Raw genomic sequence first — 21755 nt, forward strand, 5'->3', positions numbered from 1 at the left:
TCTTACAGGAAATAGTTTTTCATTTATTTGTCTTTTCCTTTATGCAATTCATATGACTCATTTGAGAATGCTCTGACTCCATTGTTGGGAAATAGTACAATATGCTTACTTTGAAAAACCGTTTTCTGCAAAAGAAGTGGAGCACTCAGTCATAAAAAACACACCTACACTGTGTGCACAATTATTAGGCAAGTTGTATTTTGGAGGATTAATTTTCTTATTGAACAACTACAGTACTCTTGATCAATCCAAAATGTTAATAAACTTCAAACCTGAATAGTTAAGAAAGTAAAAGTGAGGTTTTGGTTTTCTTAGAAGAATATGTGTGTATAATTATTGGGCAACTATTGGTGTGGAGAATTATTGTGCAACTAAGTGAAAAATGAAAATTTGCCCATCTCATTTATTTACATCTTTTAAAGTGAGAATAATTAACAACACAAAATGTACAAATAAACATTTCTGACATTTTACAAAAAACCAGTGACCAATATAGTCACCCTATATTGTTTTCTGTTTCAATAACAGTCATAAGCCTTCCATTCATGAAGTCTGTCAGGTTTTTTTATCTGTTGATCAATGTTTTGTGCAGCAGCAACCACAGCCTCCCAGACCTGTTCAGAGAGGTGTACTGTTCCTTCACTGTAAATCTTCCGTATAAGAAGAGACCACGTTCTCAATAGGGTTTAGGACCACGTTCTCAATAGGGTTTAGGTGAGGAAAAGGGTCATGTCATTCTTTCACCTTTAAGGCTTTTACTGGCTAGCCATGCAATGGAGTACTTTGATGCATGCGATGGAGCATTGTCCTGCATAAAAATCATGGTCTTGAAATATGCAGACTTTTTCCTGTACTGCTGCTTGAAGAAAGTGTCTTTTAAAAACTGGCAGTAGATTTGGGAGTTGATTTTGAGTCCATCTTCAACCCAAAAAGGTCCCACTAGCTTGTCTTTAATAATACCAGCCCATACCAGTACCCCACCTCCATCTTGCTGGCATCTGAGTCGAAGTGGACCTCTGTGCCCATTACTGATCTAGCCACGGCCCCATCCATCAGATCTGTCAAGAATCACTCTCATCAGTCCAATAAAACCTTTGAAAAAATCTGTCTTCAGATATTTATTGGCCCAGTCTTGCCATTTCAACTTATGTGTCTTGTTCAGTAGGGGTGGGATTTCAGCCTTCCTTACCTTGGCCATGTCTCTGAGCACTGAACACCTTGTACGAGGCAATTCGGAAATAAACATCCATTTGGTTATCAATGATAAACACTTGCAGATAAAGAACTTCTATTATACACATTAGAAAACTACAACATTACATTACTTTTTGACATAATTGCCATTCAAATTGAGGCACTTGTCATAATGTCTTACAAGGTTTGAAATTCCTTAGTAATAGTCGCACTACATGGAAGTCAGCATGCCCTGACGCTTGTTATGGATGGCTTGTCTGAGTTTTCATAACTTTTCACAGTAGACTTCTGAATTGATGATTGAACCACTCTCATGAACTTCATGAGATACTCCTTTGGCATCTTCACATTTGGCAGGATTTTCTTTGGCACCACTTCTGGTGTGGTGTTGGTTCATGATAATGCTTGCCCGCACACCGCTAGACACACCCAAGAACTTTTGAAGCAGTTCTGTTGGGATGTTTTTGATCACCCCCCTTATAGCCCAGCTTTGGCGCTGAGCGACTACTAAGAAATTTCAAACCTTGTAAGACGTTATGACAAGTGCCTCAATTTGAATGGCGTGTATGTCGAAAAGTAATGTAATGTTGTAATTTTCTAATGTGTATAATAAAAGTTCTCTTATCTACGAGTGTCTGTCATTGATAACCAAACAGAGTTTTATTTCCAAATTGCCCTCGTACTTTTGGGCACTCCAGGTAGGTTGCAGTTCTGGAATATGACAGCACTGCCAAATCTTTGGCAGTTAATATGCGTCTTTTTTTCTCAACATGTTTCTTGTGACCCTGTTGACTATTTGCAACAAAAAAATTGATGGTTCTGTGATCATGCACCAATATCTTAGCAATTTCAAGAGTGCTGCATCCCTCTGAAAGACTTTTTACAATTTTTTACTTTTTAGAGTCAGTTTTACACACACACACACACACACACACACACACACACACATATATATATATTTGGCCCATTTTGCCTGAGGAAAAGAAGCTGCCTAATAATTATATGGACCTTGATATATGGTGTTGATCTCCTTAGGCCACACCCTCCCTCATTATACAAATACACATCACCTAATATGCTTATATCCAATAAGCATTCAAGTTTACACAGCTTGGAGGTGGAAAATAATCATGAAAATGACAATATAGTGAAAATACTTGCCTAATAATTATGCACACAATGTACAGTCAATGTATATAATTTACCACTTTTACTTTTCTCAAGTTTTTTTTGTTTTTTTACTTCTTTTTCTGGATCATTCTGAAACTAAAGCAAGAGGCTATTACCTCCCACAGAACATAGGATTGGAAAAAAAAATTAAAACCCTACCTTCAAAGAAAGTAGGAGAAAAATATCCTATTTGCTGTGTGGAAATTAGATCTTCATTGTAAATCCAGGGTACAGGTAGTCCTCTGTTAACAATTGCAATTGGGATTGGAATTGCTGTCAGCAAATAATATAGTCAGAAAGCACAGCTTCACATGACTGTTACTTAGCAACAGCAGTTCCAACAGCCCTGGTTGCCATCATTAAGCAAATCACAATATTTAAGGATGCCATGTGGCTACCATTTTTTACTTTCTCCTGGCTTCCCCATAGACTTTGCTTGTTGGAAACTGGTAAAAGAAGATTGCAGATGGCAAGCACATGACATTGGATGCTGCAGTTTTGTAATTATGATCCACACACCTGAATTGCAATCAAATGACCTCAAAGATGCTGTGATGGCTGGAACTCCAAGGTTCAGTCATAAATGGAACAGTTGCTGAGTGAGTGGTCATTAAGTGAGGACCTGTACTATTTTAGCCTTTCAGTTTTATTCTTTACTCATATTTGTTTTGGGTAGCATATTTTAAATAGTTAACAGGCAGAGATAGTCTGGAGCAAAATAGAATATTCTTACAGTACTACACATTGAACGTTTTATGCTAAGAAAGCACTATGGTAGTTAACTCAAAATGTTCAAAATCCAAGTAGTATCTGGTCTCCAACAAGGTTCCCAGCATTCATTTTATTCTCAGTAGGGGATCCTAATTTTATAAATTAAAAGATATGGCAATGTCTTTCTGTAGACAGTTGAAAATAAATTTCCCATCATTAATGTGAATTATGTATTACTTTTGTAGGTGCCCAACACAGAAACATGCAACCTTTTAGTGATGAAGATGCATCAGTTGAAACTATGAGCCACTGCAGTGGCTTCAGTGATCCTGCCAGCTTCAATGAAGATGGTATGTGAGCATTTGGGCCTATATGAAAAAAATGCTTTTGATAATATAGCCTCCCTTTGGAGATAGTTTGGGTGGGGAATGTAATACATCATTTTAAGTCAACTCATAAACAAAAGAATGATTTGCAAAGTATAAGGGCTGTTTGCAGACTCCCTTGTGCATTTACATCCTTTGATTCTTTTCCATTTCTGTCTGAACATCCTAGTGGGAGCTTGGAACTGTTTGAATTCCAGGAGACGCCGTAGGACTGCACAACTGCAACAATATTTAGTGCAGCATAGCATGCCTTATTTGATATATATTTTATTGATTTTTTTAAAACTAACAACCTGGTGTTTAGTAAACAGCATGTTGTCTGGGTTCACATTTCACAATCAATAATTGTCAATTTCTATCATATCATACTCTACGTAACAGCTTTCCTTGATTTTCTCTTTTTCCCATATTGTTCTCTTTTGCAAACATTAGGTTAATACAGTTCTTAGTATTTTAGTAACAAAGAGGCTAAATATAAACATTTTGTTCTGTCCCCCGTCCGACTCACACACCCCAACCAGTCAGCCGAGGGCTGAGAAACTGCTCAGCACAGCCAAATACAGATGAACACTTGACAGCAACTCCGTGGCTGCCTGCCAAGGCTTTTACTGATAACACAATACAAACATACGATAAGTCCAGGATAAATTGCCAGAGTGCTGCAACAGGAGATTCAGCAAAATTGTTTGTCACAAAAGTTTCAAACGGCACACCCCTTGCTTATATAGCCTGTGGGGTGTGGCCCAGTGACTCAGCTGAAATCTCTGGCACGACGTTTCAGCTGCTGCGCACGCTTGTCCCTCCGACGCTGGCGTGGATCCAGCCAAGACGTATCCTCCTCGGAGTCCGATACACCTGGCTCCTGGCCAATCCCAGAAGCACCTGGCTCCTGGCCAATCCCAGAAGCACCAGGCTCCTGGCCAATCTCCTCTCCGTCGGAAGGCACCGAAGGCCGCACCAGAGGGGAAGGTCCTGGAGAGGGAGGCCTGGCCATCTCCTCTCCTTCATGTTCAGAGCCTTCCTCCTCTGATGAGAGGGACCCACAGGACGGAGCCACAACACATTTTTCTAACATTTATCCAATTAGTAATAGCATCAATATAGAACTACTTTTCTAGTTAGTCCTCTTGGTTGCGTTATATGTCCTGTTTTCAACATCCTCATTTAGACTTTTTCGCCACAAAATTGAAATCATTTTTATCTGTTAAGATTTTCTCAGAGTTGATTTACGGTTAAATATCTAAGCTGTTTCCTTCACAATAATCCTCCCAACAATTACATTTCTCATATCATAAAAAAAAATACAATACTACTCAGAATAAGAAAGAAGAAAAAGAAAAACATATATCTTTCAAACTAAAATTCATTTATATCCCCCATTTTTCGTTTTTTAACTCTATTCCATTCAATATTTACTAATTAAGTAATCCATGTTATATTTTAACCATATTCAAACAAATACTTAAACTTTAAAAATTGCATCTGATAAGACAGTTATTTTCACATATCATTATGTGATTTTAGTCTTTTTCTTTTGCCAAACGGCTTTTCTCATCTATCTATTCCACTTAGTTAAAAAGTCTTGCCATTTTCTTGTGGATATTATTAAGGATGGGAGAGACAAATCAGATAAGATGTTGATTTCTTTTATCTTTTTTTTGTCTCTTAAGTCGTAGATTTGTTTGTATCTTTGTAATCCATTTTGTCAGGTTTTTCTTCTTATATTCGGCTTTGTTTTGTGATTCTGGGGTGTAGATTATCTCTTCCAGTTCTGGTGCTTCAGTCATGTCTTGAGTGTTTTCTTCCATCTGCATTAAATCACAATCCCTTCCATTGGTAGATTCTTTCATTTTCTGAAAATTCTTATGTTGTGAGGTTAGTGTAAAGATATGTCCATTTATGTCATCAAAGTTGTTTTTAATTTCATTGTGGTTTAGAGCCATTATTGTTTGGATTAGTTGCAACATAGCGGACATTTCCTCCTGGAAAGTATTTGGTTTTTCTTGACAAGTCTTTTTTCAAGCTCTTGAGATTCCATGAAAGCTAGAATTCAATTTTTTTTCTTTCTCTGAAAACAGTTTTAAAGTCACAGTCAATAGGTGTTTATCATCCAGGAAGGTCAGGTATGTTTTTTCAATTATAATCTTTGCTTATTGTGACTGGCCCAGAATGTTTTGTTTAGCTCTTTTTAAAGATCAAAGAAATAGGTTATCTCATTCTGGGCGTCTTGCCAATATTTATAAGAAAACAGCTAAAGTTATATATTCTCTTCCACCACTAGATGTCAGCAACAGTATGTTTTTTGTCCCCCTTAATAGTTTAATTCGCCGCTTCCTTCCATGGGAGGGTGGAGCAAAGCTCCCCTTCCTTTTCACTTTCGGAGGCTTTTTTGCTTCTTCGGGTATCTTTTCCAAATGTTCAGGATATAGAGTAGGAGAGAGAAGATCAAATTTCTCACCCAGTTTCAGCACGCGGTTCACCGATGTTCTGGTGAGTACTTGTGGACTTTGGCTGATTTGATCCTTGAAGAGAAGGCTGATCTGGCTTATATAACCGAGACCTCACTGGGCCCAGAGGGAGGTGTTCCTCTGTTAGAAATACACCCAGTAGGTTATCAAGCATGGCACCAGCCTAGACCTCAGGACTGGAGAGGGGATGTGGCTGTTGTTATCAGAGAATCTCTGGCAGCCTCCAGGGGCACAGTTGCACAAGTGCCTGGCTGTGAGACCCTTTTTCTTAGATTGGGCTCAAGGGATCAGGTGGGATTGCTGCTGTACCAGCCTTCCTGCTGTGTGGCAGCTTCCCTACTCGGGCTCCTGGACCTCATTGCAGGGCTGGCAGTGGAATTTCCCAGACTTATAGTTCTGGGGGACTTCAGTCTGCCATCACTGGGGTTGGGGTTGGAGATAGCCCGAGATTTCATGGAAACCAGAATTTCCATGAGCCTGTCCCAGGAATAGTGGTCACACACCCAATTTGATGTTCTTGTCGGAACAGTGCCTATGTGACTTGGAATTGGGGGACTTGTCTTTGGTCCTCCTGTCATGATCAGATCACAGTCTAGTGGCAATGAGTTTCTCGTGAACTGTACCCCCCTCCCACAGGGAAGCAGGACCTATTAGATTGGTCCACTCCTATTGACTACTGTACCCAGATAGGTTCCATAAGGAACTGGGGGTTATAACAGCAGATCTGCTACGTAGTCCAGCTGAGCTCTTAAGTCACTGTTTGGAATAGTAAGGTAACTGAGGCTCTGGATAGGACTGTGCCCATGTGACCTTTCCTCACCCATAGATCTCTCTGCCCTCCATGGTATACAGAGGAACTGAGAGGGATGAAACAAATGAAGATATGTCTAGAAAGCACCGCTGACAGAAGACAATGGATGAACTTGTTCTCCAGCACTGGAGACGTAGAATCCACCAATGGGTTAACTCTGCCTTCCTGCCCAATAGACCGGGTCAGCTAACTTGTCACGTCCGTCCAGGGGTAGCCACTCCTCCATTCTTGACTTGGTCTCAGCCCAAGACGGACGTAATAAATTGGCTCCTGGTCTAAGGCAGGTAATAGAGATAAAATATTGGTGGATTCTATTAATTAAATCACAACTACCCTAACAGCACTGGGAGGATTAGTTGTGGAAGGCCTGCGGTAGGGGATGACTTCCCTCCCCAGACCTGGGGTTCAGCTGAAGAGATATCTGCAGCCGGGGTCCCAAGGACGTTCCCAGGCTCATCATCCCTAAACAGCTTCTACGATCTGTTCTCTTCAAAGGGAATCCCCAGCACAGCGTTAGATCAGCGCTGCAGCTGAGGTTTTCCGCACCTCCGGAGGGGACCGGGGAGTGGTTTCTCAGCTGTTCCTCTTACGCTCGCAGCAGGGAGAATCAGCTGGACACCGGTCACGGCTCTACACTGCAGCCGAAGCTCCCCGCGCCAATCTGGAGGGGGGATATTCCCGTTGGTCTCTCTCTTCGGCTCCAAGCAAGAAAGTTGACGGAGCACCGGCTGCGGTTGCGCTGAAAATGCCAGCCAAGGCATCAGGGCTATAGAGGCCAGGGCAGTTCGGGATTCAAAGCGCCGGGGGACCGCACTAGTTCTCCTGCGCAGGTTGCCATTTTGGGAGGCCGGGACGCGTGGAGTTTCCAGAGGGGACTTCCGTCTTCCTCCCCTCTTTGTTGAATTTCCCGCCAAGAGACAGGAAGCGCAAATAGTAGGCGTACGCCCGTCTCCTTCCCCAGACATCCGGCAGCTCCCGGCCGCCATTTTTTTGCCGGTTTTTACGAACACGTGGAGACCTAAGGCTTCTGCGGCACAGAGGGAACAATCTAATTCTGTGCCGCCTTCTCTTTGCCTTGCTTGGTCCCTTCGGTTCTTCTCTCTCCTCACCGGATCACCCAGACAGCAACCTTCCCCCCCACTCCATTACCACTCTTAATTCCACAACGGGATTTGTTTTTCACACGGAATCAGCCGGAGCCCCAACAGAAACAAATTAAATAAATAAATAAATAAATTTTAAAAAATTAAGTAAAGAAAGGCTTGAGACCCAACCCTGGTGTACTGTACCCTGATCGTAACCCCCAGTATTTCAGAACCACCCGCTGCAACGGTTGGACACAAGAAGGACCGGACCCCAAAGGGGTGGGAAAACAGCGGTCCCTTTGTCGGTCAGACGGTCAGGAGAGCGGGACGACTACTCCCTGCTACCCCCTGCTTGCCACCTCGCCAAGTGATCCCCTGCCAGAGTTCCCTCTCGGGTAACTGAGATAGCTCAACCAGGATGGAGGAGCCCACGGTGTCTCAACCCCTGAGCATCGCCTCCCCTCCCACCAGCCGCAAAAGACAAAAATCCTCCAAGCAGGAGGCGGCAGGCAGGATCAAAGCAAAGGCTAAGTCCATTTCTGGAAGAAAACCTTCCAAGTTGGCTGAGAAACAGGCTAGCAGAAGACACCAGGCCCTGGAGAGGGAGTTCTCCAAGGCACAAAAACCAGCCAAGGCAAAGGCGGAACAAATAGAGGAAACATCCTTTGATCTTCCCTTAGGACCCTCCACCCACGGAGTTTGGTTCCCAGAGGGGTTCCCCCAGGCACCAGAGAGGGGCCCTCCTACGCTAGGGCTCACAGAACCCACACCTGAGGCCACGTTCACACCCACAGCGGCAGGACTCAGGGGGACGGAACCCGAGATCAACCTCTGTGAGGACCGTATTCAAGCTCTCATTGAGCAAACGGTCCACAGGATGATGGCGGCCAGACCTAACCACGGACCGAGAACCGAGCCCGTGATGGACAGGGCCCCACCCAGGTCCCAATCGGGAAGCCGCGATCCAAGACTCCTCCTCACCATCACGGTCCTTCCACAGCAGGGAGTCCTCCCCTACAGAGGACGATCAGCATGACATGTCATGGTGGGAGGAGGAGGACCCTCCCCCAGACCCTCCTCCATTCGGAGGGGTATTCAACCCCAATCTTTTCCTACCTCTGCTGCACAGAGCCAGCTCAACGGCAAACATTGGCCCAGACCATACTCCTCAACCTGAACCACCGCCCAGTTCAGATTCATTGTTTTTAGAACCCGTGGTAGCCCAACACCACGTTCCCTATTCGACACTCTTCCGGAGTACCATTAAGAAACAATGGGCATCTGCGGGCACTTTCCCCGCACCCGGGGGAGCAGACAAGAAATGGTTCAGCACACCAGAGCAGTCAGAGGACCTTGAGGTACCAAAGGTAGATGAACCCTTTGGGTTCCTCTTCTCTCCGACCGCAGTGTCAGGAGACATGGCAGAGGTATTGAAATCTGACGACAAGAGATGGGAGCTTACGTTCCGCAGGACCCACCAGGCGGTGGCATGGGCGGTTAAGGCCGCCTCCGCTTCGTTCTTTGCAAGAACATCCCTACTTTGTATCCGCCAAATGCGGGCCAAACTTCCCCAGGAGGAGGTACAAACACAACAGGATCTGAGCAAGCTTGCTGCAGCAACAGAGTACGTATCTGATGCCACACTGCATGCAGCCAGGTTCTCATCCAGAGCGATAGCATCCAATGTCTCAGCACGCAGGATGCTATGGCTCACACACTGGCAAACTGATTCAAAGGCCAAGTGGCGCTTAGTCGCGGCCCCTTACCAGGGGGGACAACTATTCGGAGAGGCGCTGAACCCCTACCTAACCGAAAACAAGGACAAGCGGAAGATACTGGTTCACTCCAGCAAGCGGGCTGACAGGCGTTCAACCCCATATGCCCGCAGGCAGTCCTTTCGCTCAGGAACGGGCTCGGGTTTCTCTCAGTCCCCCCCCAGCCACCCCGGCCTTTCACTCCCAGGCAAGACCACCAACCGGACAGGTCCGGACCCAAGCCCAGACAGCAAAATCAGAGCAAACGGCCCTTTCGAGGAGGGGGCCGTCCCTTCAGAATGTTCAAATGACTCCCTAACATCCCTAACATCCCTCCCCATAGGTGGCAGACTGGCAAATTTCACTCATCAGTGGGAAGCCACCACTACGGATGCCTGGGTCTGGCAAACCATACGCCTCGGTCTGTTCCTGGAGTTCGTGTCCAATCCTCCAGAACCTTTTGTCCCCTGCCCTCAGCCAAGGAACCCCACCAAAAGCAATCTCATGCGAGAGGCCATTTGACACCTCCTAGAAATAAAAGCCATAGAACAGGTTCCAGTGGGAAACCGGGGGTGGGGATTCTACTCCATTCTATTCATGGTTCCCAAGTCCTCGGGGGGATGGAGGGCAATTCTAGACCTCAAGGGTCTGAACCATCATATCGCCCATCGAAAATTCAAAATGCAAACCCTCCACTCCATCTTGGGCAGCATACGACACGGCGACCTCCTCTCATCCATAGATCTCATGGAAGCATACATCCACATTCCCATTGCCCACAGCTACCGTCGATTCCTCAGGTTCTGCTACGCGGGACACCACTTCCAGTACAGGGCACTACCATTCGGCCTCTCGTCAGCCCCAAGAGTCTTCACCAAGATCCTGGTAGTATTGGCCGTGCACCTGCAAACGATAACGGTGCGCGTCCAGTGTTACCTGGACAACATTCTCATCCAATCACCGTCCCCAGAGGTAGCACAATCGGACCTAGCGTTGACAATCAGAGTCCTCCAGGAACACGGCTTCTCGGTCAACTTCCAAAAGAGTCAGACCTGCCCAGCCACCCGCATATTACACCTAGGCGCAATCATAGACACATGCAGGGGGCAGGTCTACCTGTCACCGGAACGTCGTGACAGCATACGTTCCCTAGTATGCAGAGTATGCAGGGAACGAACAGCCCCTCTGGTCGTACTCTCCCAGCTGCTGGGGAAGATGGTTTCATGCATAGCAATAGTGCCCTGGGCGAGACTGCATTCCAGGAGTCTTCAATGGTTCCTCCTTCCATTCCAGAGGCTGAACCTCAGCTCATCCAACAGAAGGGTAAGGGTCCCTCCAGAAACATTACAGTCCCTCAAGTGGTGGTCATCGCCAACACTAACCAGAGGGTCACACTTCAAGGAACCCAACCGTCTCACACTTACGATGGACGCCAGCCTGTTTGGCTGGGGGGCGCATCTGCAGTCCATGTGGGTACAGGACCAATGGTCCCGGAGGGACCTTGAACACAACATCAACTGGTTAGAGTTAAGGGCCATACATCTAGCTCTCTGACACTTGCAAACAGGGTAGCGGGACAACACATACTAGTTCTCACAGACAACGTGTCCGCAAAGGCACACGTGAACAGGCAGGGGGGAACCCAATCCAGAGCTCTCATGACAGAGGCCCAAGCACTGGGCCGAGCATATCTCAGGGGAGGCAAACAGACAAGCGGATTTCCTAAGCAGGTTGACCGTGGATCATGCAGAATGGGCTCTGCACCTGGACCTATTCGCAGAGATAACACAGAGGTTTGGGCGACCAGTTGTAGACCTGTTTGCATCCCCAACGAATGCCCAACTCCCAAGATTCTTCTCAAGGTTCCCATCGTCGGGGGCAGAGGAAACAGATGCCCTACATTGCCCATGGCCAAGGGGGCTACTTTACGCGTTTCCTCCTCTTCCGCTGATCCCGGCAACCATCCGCAAGACACTGCAGGAACGTGCGGAGATCATACTCGTAGCCCCACACTGGCCACAAAGACCGTGGTTCGCGGACCTGGTGAATCTCTCCGGGTCCCCACCATGGAGGATACCCCCAGACCAGGTGTCACTCAGCCAGGGGGATCTACAACACCCAGAACCCCAATGGCTGCAGTTAGCCGCCTGGCACTTGAATGCCAAATCTTGAGCGGGGAGTCGTACCCGCCAAGAGTAATCTCCATGATCCTAACATCCCGCCGACCGGCAATCAACTGCATTTATGACTCCACATGGAGAAATTTCTGCAACTGGTGCGAGAAGCGGACACTCGATGTCTCGGGCTTAACAGTTCCGAATATACTAGAATACTTGCTTGACGGTCTGGACAGGGGCCTAGCACCAAATACCATTCGCAGGCAGGTAGCGGCGTTATCCACTCTACTCACCTGCACCAATGCAGTTTTCCTGGCACAGCACCCCAGGATTCGCGCCTTCCTAAAGGGCGCATCCCAGGCAAAGCCACCCGTGGTCCACAGATATCCCTCATGGGAACTACCACGGGTCCTTCGGGCTCTCACCAAGGCACCATTCGAACCCATCAAGTCTTGCACCCTAAGGGCCCTGTCCCTCAAGGTTACCTTTCTGGTCGCCATAACCTCGGCCAGACGCATTTCCGAGCTCACGGCCCTGTCGGTCAGGGAGGACCTCTGCACTTTCCATCGGGACCGGGTGGTCCTCCGATTGGACCCAACCTTTATCCCCAAGGTTAACACCCTGTTCCATAGGGCCCAAGAGATAGTCCTACCGGACTTCTGTGCCAACCCGTCTCATTCCCTGGAACGACAGCAGCACACACTGGATGTCCGGTGGGCACTACGTTATTATATCAGACGAACGGCACCCTTACGCAAATCAGAAGCTCTCTTCATTTCCTTTCACCACACCTCTAGTGGACAGAAGGTGTCCGCCTCAACCATAGGCAGGTGGATCAGACTTTATATTGCTGAAGCGTACCAATTGCTTTCTCTACCAACACCAGGACAAATCACAGCGCATTCCACTCGCAGCGCTGCAACCTCCGCGGCGTGGGCCACACAGGCCTCTATCGAGGAGGTTTGCAGGGCGGCGACATGGTCTTCGCCCTCCCCTTTCATCCGACATTACAAGATAGACCGTTTCGCCTCCGCGGACGCCTCCTTCAGAAGGAGGGTCCTGCAACAGGTAATCTCCAGAAACACAACTTCGTCCTATTCTGTTTCCCACCCATTGGAACAGTGAGGCTTTGGTATGTCCCATTGGTGGATTCTATGTCTCCAGTGCTGGAGAAGGGGCATTGTCTTACCTGAACGCCTTTTCTCAGCACGGAGACGTAGAATCCACTCCCACCCTTAAAATCATTAAAGCTCATATTAGAAAACCGGGAGCCATCACGTCGAATTGTAGTTAGCTGTTTTGCCTTCGTCAAGAATGGGGGACTGGCTACCCCTGGACTGACATGACAACTTAGCTGACCCGGTCTATTGGGCAGGAAGTCAGAGTTAACCTATTGGTGGATTCTACGTCTCCGTGCTGAGAAAAGGCATTCAGGTAAGACAACGCCCCATTGAACATTAGTAAGAGCTATTATTAAGGCCTACCTCGTGGTGATTTGTGCAGCAAAGTACAAATATTTCTCTGTACTAATTGCATCTGCAGATAATCAACCAGTGACCCTCTTTAAGGTGAGCCGTCTCCTCCTGGGGAAGGAGGAGACTGAGGTCCACCTGAAGGAGAGCTGAGGAATTTGTGGATTTTCTGGAAGCCAAAATTGCTTGACTTTGTTCCAGTTAGAAGCCAGCGTGGAGGTCCTGAGGCAGAATTTTGCCCTGTTATCTGGGAACAGTTTGACCCTGTTGCTCTTGAGGAAGTGGACAGCGTAAGGATCTGCCTCAACTAGATCTCCCAAGGAAGCAGAACTCTTGAAAACAGGCATTGTTTCAAAAGGAACTTATTGAGAGTTAGTGATAGCAGGAAGACAAAGCAAGGTCTGAAGATTTCGCGCATGAAAGGTTACATCAAAATGCCTATTCAGGTCTCCTCCCCCCCCCAGTGTCCAACCATCCGTTTGAAATCCAGCCAATCCATAGGTATTACGTGGTTTTGAGAACCTAGTGATTTAGCGCCCTTTCCAAGGTCTCTCTAGGTTTTGTTTCCCAACGGTCCCAGGATCTGTTGTCTGTAGATAAGACAGATGTTTTCAAGCCACATTCCTTTCACATGGAGGGAGAGTAAAGCAGAGCAAGGCAAATGTATTCCCCCCAGCCAACCAATCCCCCTCCCAACAGAATAGCAGGCCCTGAAAAAGAATACATAGGCATAAGCAATAAACTGTAGGCAAGTCTATAGTTTTTTAGAGGGCCTGATATACGCCTCCTTAAAAAAAATGACAATCTACCTGTAAAGAGAGAAAAAGAAAGAGAGAGAAAACAAAACATAAATCAGGTTTATCAGGATCTCGTTCATGAAAAGCTTTTGAATAATCTAGGAGCTTTAACATGCTTCTTATAGACCTATTCATTCTGCGAAGCAGGAAGATCTTTCTAGTCAACTACTGAGTGGACCCATGATGTTTACGAGAGTCTAGAACAGTGATGGCAAACCTTTTAGAGACTGAGTGCCCAAACTGCAACCCAAAACCCACTTATTTATCGCCGGGTGCCAGGTGGGCGTGACCCACCAGGTGAGTGTGACCCACTGGGTGGGTGTGACCCACTGGGTGGGCGTGGCTGTGGTGGTCATGGCAAACTGGGTGGGTGTGGCCAAGGTGGGCATGGTCACCTCGATGTTGTTCGTGGGGAGGGATGTCTGTGGGGGCCGGGCAGGGTTGGGGGAGATCCAGAGGATCTCTGGCAGGTGGGGCGTTGGGCAGGAGGCTCGTCCTGCAGGGTGAGGTGAGGCAAGGTGAGGCAGGGCAGGGGTGCCATTGTTGCAGGGCAAGGCAACGCAGGGGCCGGGGTGACTGCTGCCTGACACCATCGGCCCCTGCACACAGGCCAGCGAGCACATGGGGGCCAATAGTGTCCGTCAGCAGCCACAGCCTGCCAGCCCCTCTGGGGCCCCGCAGCCCGTCGCTAGCAGTTTAGAGAAGCCGCCTCTGAGCTGGACGGACGGCCGACAGCTGAGGAGGCGATGCAGTGGCTCGTGCCCAGGAAAAGGAGAGCATGCGAGGCCAGGAGGGATGGGACGGAGGGGAGGAAACCAACCATGCTGGAATGCATCCGGCCACATGAGACCTCAGCGAGTTAGCAGGCGGCTGGTTGAAAGAGGGACAGTTGCCATCTCTGGGGCATGGCACACGTGCCCACAGAGAGGGGTCTGAGTGCCACCTCTGGCACACGTGCCATAGGTTCGCAACCACTGGTCTAGAATGTCCTTGATTTCAAAGTGGTATTCGTCCTCAACCATAATGGGTTGCGGGGTAGGAGCAGCGGCAGGTCTCAGTGCAGAAGTAATTTCAGGTTTTAGTAAACTGCAATGGAAAACCAGGTGGATTTGTCGTAGACTCTTAGGGAGTTCTAATTCCACTGTCACGGGATTTATGATTCGTTTAATGGGAAAGGGTTCGATATACTTCGGCCCTAGCTTTTTGGAGGGTTGCAATGACTGTAAAAACCTAGTGGAGAGGTAGACCCTATCCCCTATGTGAAAAGGTTTAGGCTGCATCTATTTTTTATCTGCCTGGGCCTTATATGCTACCCTGGCTCTCCTAACGGGCCAAATATTCTGCAACTGGTGTATCCACTCCTTGACAGAAGGAATGGCAGGTTCGTTAGCAGGCAATTCAGGCATAGGGAGGAAACTATCCATTAGCCACTTGGAAGGGAGTGAAAATGTTGCTGGAGTGCACTACATTGTTATTGGCCACTTCAGTGAATGGTAACAAATTGGTCTAGTTATCTTGTTGATAAGTAATAAAATATCTAAGGTATTGTTCTAGAACAGAGTTTGTTCGTTCTGTCTCCCCATTCATTTCAGGATGATGATGATGACAGTCCTTGCTCAGAATCCAGAAGATCCAGAAAGGCTTTCCAGAACTTAGAAGTGAATTGGACATCCCTATCCAATATTATGCATTGTGGGGCCCCATGTAGTCAATAGATATGTTGCACAAACAATTTAGCCAAGGTTTTTGCAGTTGGGGTCTTCTGACACTGAATGAAATGGGCCCGTTTGGAGAACAAATCAGTAAAGACCCAAATGACAGTGTTTCCCACACTTTTGGGGAGCTCCACAATAAAATCCATAGAAATCTCTCTCCAGGTTGCTGAAGGCTTGCCACCGGCTGTAGGAGCCCCAGTGTTTTCCCTTGCCTTCGTTTAGCCGCTGCACAGGTATGGCAACTAGTTACATAACTTTCAATGTCCTTCTTTTAGGGAAGGCCACCAAAATTGTCTTTTCAGTAAGTGGAGGGTTTTCACAAACCCAAAGTGACCTGCTAACTTGGAATTGTGGCACACCTGCATGATCTTTAGTCTTTGTTTCACAAGAATGTATAGCTTCCCCCCGACCCAGGGTAGGCCATCTTATACACTGAACAAAGTTTTTTATGGGCTCGAAACCACTCGTCATTCTCTAGCACCTTTTTGAACTCCCCGATCACTTCGTTATCAATCAGCAGAGACATCTTAGTCTGTGCTCTCATGACTGGGGCCACTAGCTAGTGCGGGGAAATTAGAGGTTTAACCGGTCCCGACTTCACACTGTTATATTGCGGCATTCTCAACAAAGCATCTGCTAGAAAATCCCCCCCCCGGCAAATAGTGGATGGAGAAGTTAAATCGGTGGAAATGCTGGGCCCAGTGTGCCTGTTTCGGAGACAGCTTCCTAGGGGTTTTTAGCGCTTCAAGATTTTTATGATCAGTTCAGGGATTTTACTCCCCTCTAAAAAAATTTCTCCAGGACTTCCGGTGGTGGCATCAGGGCGGTGCAGAGTTAAGGAGACAGGCTCTGTCACCTAACTCTGATCTTTCCACGTTTGGAGACCCTTTGGGGGCGTGGGGAAGTCTGGAGGACAACGCGTGAGAAAGGGGGATGCCGGAGGAGTAACGAGGCGAAAGGCAATCGCCCGTTAGGATGAAGGAAACCTCCTAATTTCAACGTGGAAACTTCTGCCAGCAGCTGATGGCAGATCTGAGGCCCTGATAAAGCCACAGATGATGCAGAAGCAAGAATTCTAACAGACGGTGCCAAGTAGTAAGCTGTAATAGCCTATATTATTCCTAATACTAAAGAATATGAGGAGAGTCTAATAAGATTTAAGTGTCTATTAGGACGGGCGCTGAGAGGAAGCTCAATTGGAGAGGGAACCCTCAACGCAAGCGGTGACCCGGCGGAGGAGCTGTGAGTTGACAGATCTAAAGAACCGAGAGATTAAATAACAGAAGGTAGACACAAAAAAAGACAGTGTATTAAATCTGTGAGCGCAGAAGACGGAGAGGTTTGAGGAAGAAACTGGGAGCGGAGAGATCGTGATAAAGTTGAAGCCGGTAGAGCTTGTGGATTGAGAGACCTGGATAGAAAAGACTGTGAGTTGAAAGAGTTGAAAGAAAATGGCGATCTAGAAGAACGCAGCAGTGATTAAAAGTGGTTGGAGAAAAACTAGAGACAACCCTGAGGGCTGCAAAGATCGGGAAACTCAAGTAAAGTGCTCCCAGCCACGAAAAAGCGTGCCTTGCTGTTAAAATCTGAAGGTGGAAAGAGAGACCGGGAGGATATGACATCAAAGGAAAGTGAAAAGAACGGACTGAGGTTGGAAAGAAAACCTGGAGCTTGAGAGATCCATTCAAAAGATACAAGGAAGGAGATGAGAGTGAAGGAGCGGAGTGACGATTGGAGAATAAACGACAGGAGAGGAAGCTGAAAAAGACGGGCTGACGCTGAGAAAGATTTATAGCTTGACAGGGACGGTGCTTTAAATAAGACGAGCGTGAACGGAAGGGAAGGAGACAACGGAAGACGACGCTGGGAGTATCAGGAGAGTGGATGAGGTTTGAGAAGAGATAAAAAAGGACTGTATAATTGGGAAAATTTGTTGGTTAAAAAAGTAAGAAAGAATAAGAAAGTGAAGAAAGTTTGAGAAGGTAGAGAGAGGTTGGAGTAAGTGGAGGAAAGTTCAGAGAAGTTGAGGGAAGAGAAGTGTAAAATAATTATGGCAACATTGAGGACAGGGAAAAAAACAGTATCGAGTTTAACATTGACACCTTCATCCCCACCTGGCCAAAGATCAATAGAAGGAATGTTTGGCACAGATAAACAAAATGTAATAGCCAATATGCAAACTATGCAATCTACACTCCTCAGTATCCAAGAAACAATGTTAAAAATGCAAGAGACTATATCGAAAAATCATGTGGAAATGAGAGGCGATATAAATAAATTGGACAACAGAGTTGAAATGATACNCTTTCCGCCGCGCCCTCAAGACATGGCTTTTCCAGCAAGCGGGCCTGACCTAGGGAGGATTTTAGGTAGGGATGATTTTAACAGCAATTTTAATTGGAAACACAGCCGTCAATATTTGGTTTTTAATTCGGTTTTTATTGGGGTTTATATTTTTGTGTTTTTGTATTTTTGTATTTGTGTATAGTATCTGTTTTTAAATTTGCTGTGAACCGCCCTGAGTCCTATGGGAGAAGGGCGGTATATAAATTAAATTATTATTATTATTATTATTATTATTATTATTATTATTATTATTATTATTATTATTATTATTAATTAAGCATGTTGTTATTTCTAAACACAGTTATGCCTGCACGCAGGCAGACCCAGTCATTACATTTCTCATATTTACAAAAGTACCACATATTGTATAATACTATCAAACATAACACCCCATCTATGAGTGTGCCCTGAGTTCAAGAGAACTATTAAACCTCCCTTATACTTGAACCTCACATAGTCATTTACATGTTTGGGTGGACCCTTGACCTGCTCTGACCTTCTTGGAGCCAGCGTGTGTGCCTGGCATGCCAGCTCGCTTGCTAGGCTAGGCAGACCAGGACTTTGATGCCCCAAAGACCCAGGCAACCCTCCAAGCTGCTGACTGGCTGGATCCGCTAAACCCAAACCAGAATTCCTTGGTGGGGTGGAATTCCCCAAGTCCAGTGGTGGGGTGGAATTCCCCAAATCCACAATGGACCCTTCTTGGGAGCAGTGTCCCTCGAGCCCAAGACCAGCAACTGGAGTGGCCTGAGTAGCTGATTGACAGCAATGTCCCATTGACCTGGTGCCAGTGCCAGAGTCAGGAGCCACCTCCATGGCAAAACCCCCTTCAGGGACATGTGCAGGAACATTTGAAGGTCCGCCTTCACGGAGAGACTGTTGTCCACGATCGTAATTGTGGTCTTCCTCCCCCCAGAGAGCAGAGCCAGGAGCGGAATTGTTGCTGGGAAGCCTCCAGCGTAGTTGATCGATGTGCCTCCTTAAGACACGACATTGTCCAAAACCACTTCGTATGACAGTGGCCCAGAGACCTTGCATACCACTGCTGTGACCCAGAGATGTCCAGGTCCATAGTTCCTTGCCCAGACTGGATCGCCCACCTGTAGTCTCTTAGGTGCCCACGGCTGTGACACCTGTGAAGCCACCCGGTCTGGGTGCAACCTGTCCAGTTTGGTAATGAGTCTGCGGCCCCAGCGGAGTTCAGCTGGGCTCTTCCCAGTGGCAGTACAAGGTGTGGTGTGGTGGCAAAGAAGAAAGTCAGCTAACCTGTGATGCCAGTTGCTGTGAGTGATTCTCTTTAAAGCATCTTTGGTAGTATGCACCATACACTCAGCCTGACCGTTGGAAGCTGGATGGAATGGTGCAGATGTAGCATGCCGGATCATGTTGGCTTGAAGAAAAGCCTGAAACTCAGAAGACGTGAATTGGGGTCCTTTGCCGGAGACAAGGACGTCTGGAAGACCATGTGAGGCAAAGATTTCTCTCAGCACCTGGATGGTCCTAGCAGTAGTAGTGGAGGAGACAGGAACAACCTCTAGCCACTTGGAATGGCTGTCCATGAGGAGAAGGAAGAATTGTCCCTGAAAGGGCCCAGCGTAGTCAATGTGTACCCTCGACCATGGAGTATGTGTCTCCTCCCACCTATGTACAGGGGCCTGGGGCATTTCAGGCCTTAACTGTTGGCACACTTGGCACCCATTAACCTGGGTCTCGATCTCTTTATCGAGCCCAGGCCACCAGAGGTGGCTACGTGCAAGCGCCTTCATCCGGACTATTCCCGGATGTCCCTCATGCAGAGAGAGCAAGACTCTAGTCCTCAATGAGGCTGGGATGACTACCCTGCTACCCCATAGGATACTCCCCTTAAAGGTGGAAAGCTCGTGCTTTCTTTGCCAGAAACTCTGGAATTCTGCACCAGGACACGTGTCAGGCCATCCTGACAACACCCATGTCAGCACGTGTGTAAGCATGTGATCAGTGGCAGTTTCTGCAGCCATGTCCCTAGCATTGAGGGGAGATTTAGGCAATTCCTGAATGGAGAGAATGTGCAGAGCAGGAGCAGGATCTGCCTCTACCTGCTGTAGAGGTAATCTGCTGAGGCCATCTGCATGGCCCATTTCTTTACCTGGTTTGTGAAGCAGGGTGAAGTCATATGCTGACAGGAAAATTGACCATCTCAGCATTCGTGGAGATATTATGTGAGGGGTTTGTTTGTTTGTTGTAAACAAGCCCAGCAGAGACTTATGGTCTGTGTAGACTGTGAAGTGGCAGCCATATAAGAAATCATGGAATTTCTTTATGCCAGCCACTATTGCCAAGGCTTCTCTGTCAATCTGAGCATAATTACGCTCTGCAGATGAGAGAGTCCTGGAATAGTAGGCCACAGGGACTTGTGTCCCATCAGCCTTGAGGTGGCTCAGCACAGCCCCAACCCCATAAGGGGATGCATTACAGGCTATGCATACAGGCAATTGCTCATTGAAATGAGCTAACACAGCATTTGAGGAAAGTAAGGCCTTAGCTTCTGAAAAACTCTTTTCATGGACTTGTGTCCATGGCCAAGGAGCCTGTTTATCCAAGAGCCGGTGTAATGGCTCAGCCACTGCAGCCTTGTGAGGTAGAAATGCATGGTAGAAGTTTAACAGTCCCAGAAAAGCCTGAAGTTCGCTTTTGGACTTGGGATTTGGAGCCTGCTGAATTGCTTTGAGCTTGGATTCAGCAGGATGGATGCCTTCAGCATCAATATAGAACCCCAGAAATTCAGTGGAGGTAACTCCAATCTTACATTTGTCTTGCTTCAGCTTCAGCCCTGCTTGGCGGAAACGCAGCAAGACAGCCCTCAGCCTTTCAGCTAAGTTCCCAGATGACTCCCCAGCAATGATGATGTCATCAAAGTAGGGACAGATCCCAGGAATACCATGGAGCGTTCGCTCCATCACACTTTGGAATATTCCAGGGGCCACATTAACCCCAAACTGCAGCCTTTTTACCTTAAAGGCTCCCCGGTGCGTCACAATTGTTTGGGCCTCAGCCATTGCCTCATCAACAGGTAGCTGTTGATAGGCCTGAGCCAAATCAAGCTTTGCAAAGATTTGCCCCCCCCTTGAGTGAGGCCAGAATGTGGCTCACCACAGGCACCGGGTAGGCATCCTGCTGCAATGCCTTATTAAGTGTACATTTATAGTCCGCACAAATTCGGACTTCTCCATTGGCCTTCAGTGGCGTGACTATAGGGGTTTCCCATGGACTAGAGTCCACAGGTTTTAAGATGCCCTGCTGGAGCAGCTTGTCCAGCTCTGCATCTATTTTGTTCTTTAGGGCAAAAGGCACCTTTCGGGACTTGATCCTGCTGGGTGTGATGGCTGGATCTAAACGTAAAGAAATGGGAGGCCCCTTGTACGAACCAAGCTCTGAACTGAACACATCAGCAAACTTCTTGCAAACTTCTGCAAGGCCTGATGTTCGCAGATTGTGAAGTCCAGTCACTTGAATCCCAAGGGCCTCGAACCAATTGAGTCCAATAAGACTTGTACAAAGTGAACAGAAAACCTGGTTGTTAGTAGTAATATATGCACCGAATGAGAATCAATACGACTTTTATTATAAATTACATGAGAAATTGATAGAATTGGGTCATTTAAATATTTGTATTGTGGGTGATTATAATGCGGTGGTGGATGCAAAAAAAGATTATAATAGTGATAAGAAAAATAAAAAGGAAAGGAAAAT

General features: G+C 46.9%; 1 protein-coding gene across 1 annotated transcript in view; it reads left to right on the forward strand.

Annotated features, from left to right (window-relative positions):
* Positions 1-21755, forward strand: part of IFRD1 (interferon related developmental regulator 1) — a 97354-nt gene that overhangs the window by 24492 nt on the left and 51107 nt on the right. The window contains exon 2 of the mRNA XM_015820013.1: positions 3321-3425. Within this exon, the coding sequence (XP_015675499.1) occupies positions 3321-3425 (105 nt within the window). The remainder of the gene's footprint in view (positions 1-3320; positions 3426-21755) is intronic.

Source organism: Protobothrops mucrosquamatus, unplaced genomic scaffold, assembly GCF_001527695.2.
Source record: "Protobothrops mucrosquamatus isolate PMUCROS unplaced genomic scaffold, P.Mucros_1.0 scaffold1041, whole genome shotgun sequence".
NCBI classification, from domain to species: Eukaryota; Metazoa; Chordata; class Lepidosauria; order Squamata; family Viperidae; genus Protobothrops; species Protobothrops mucrosquamatus.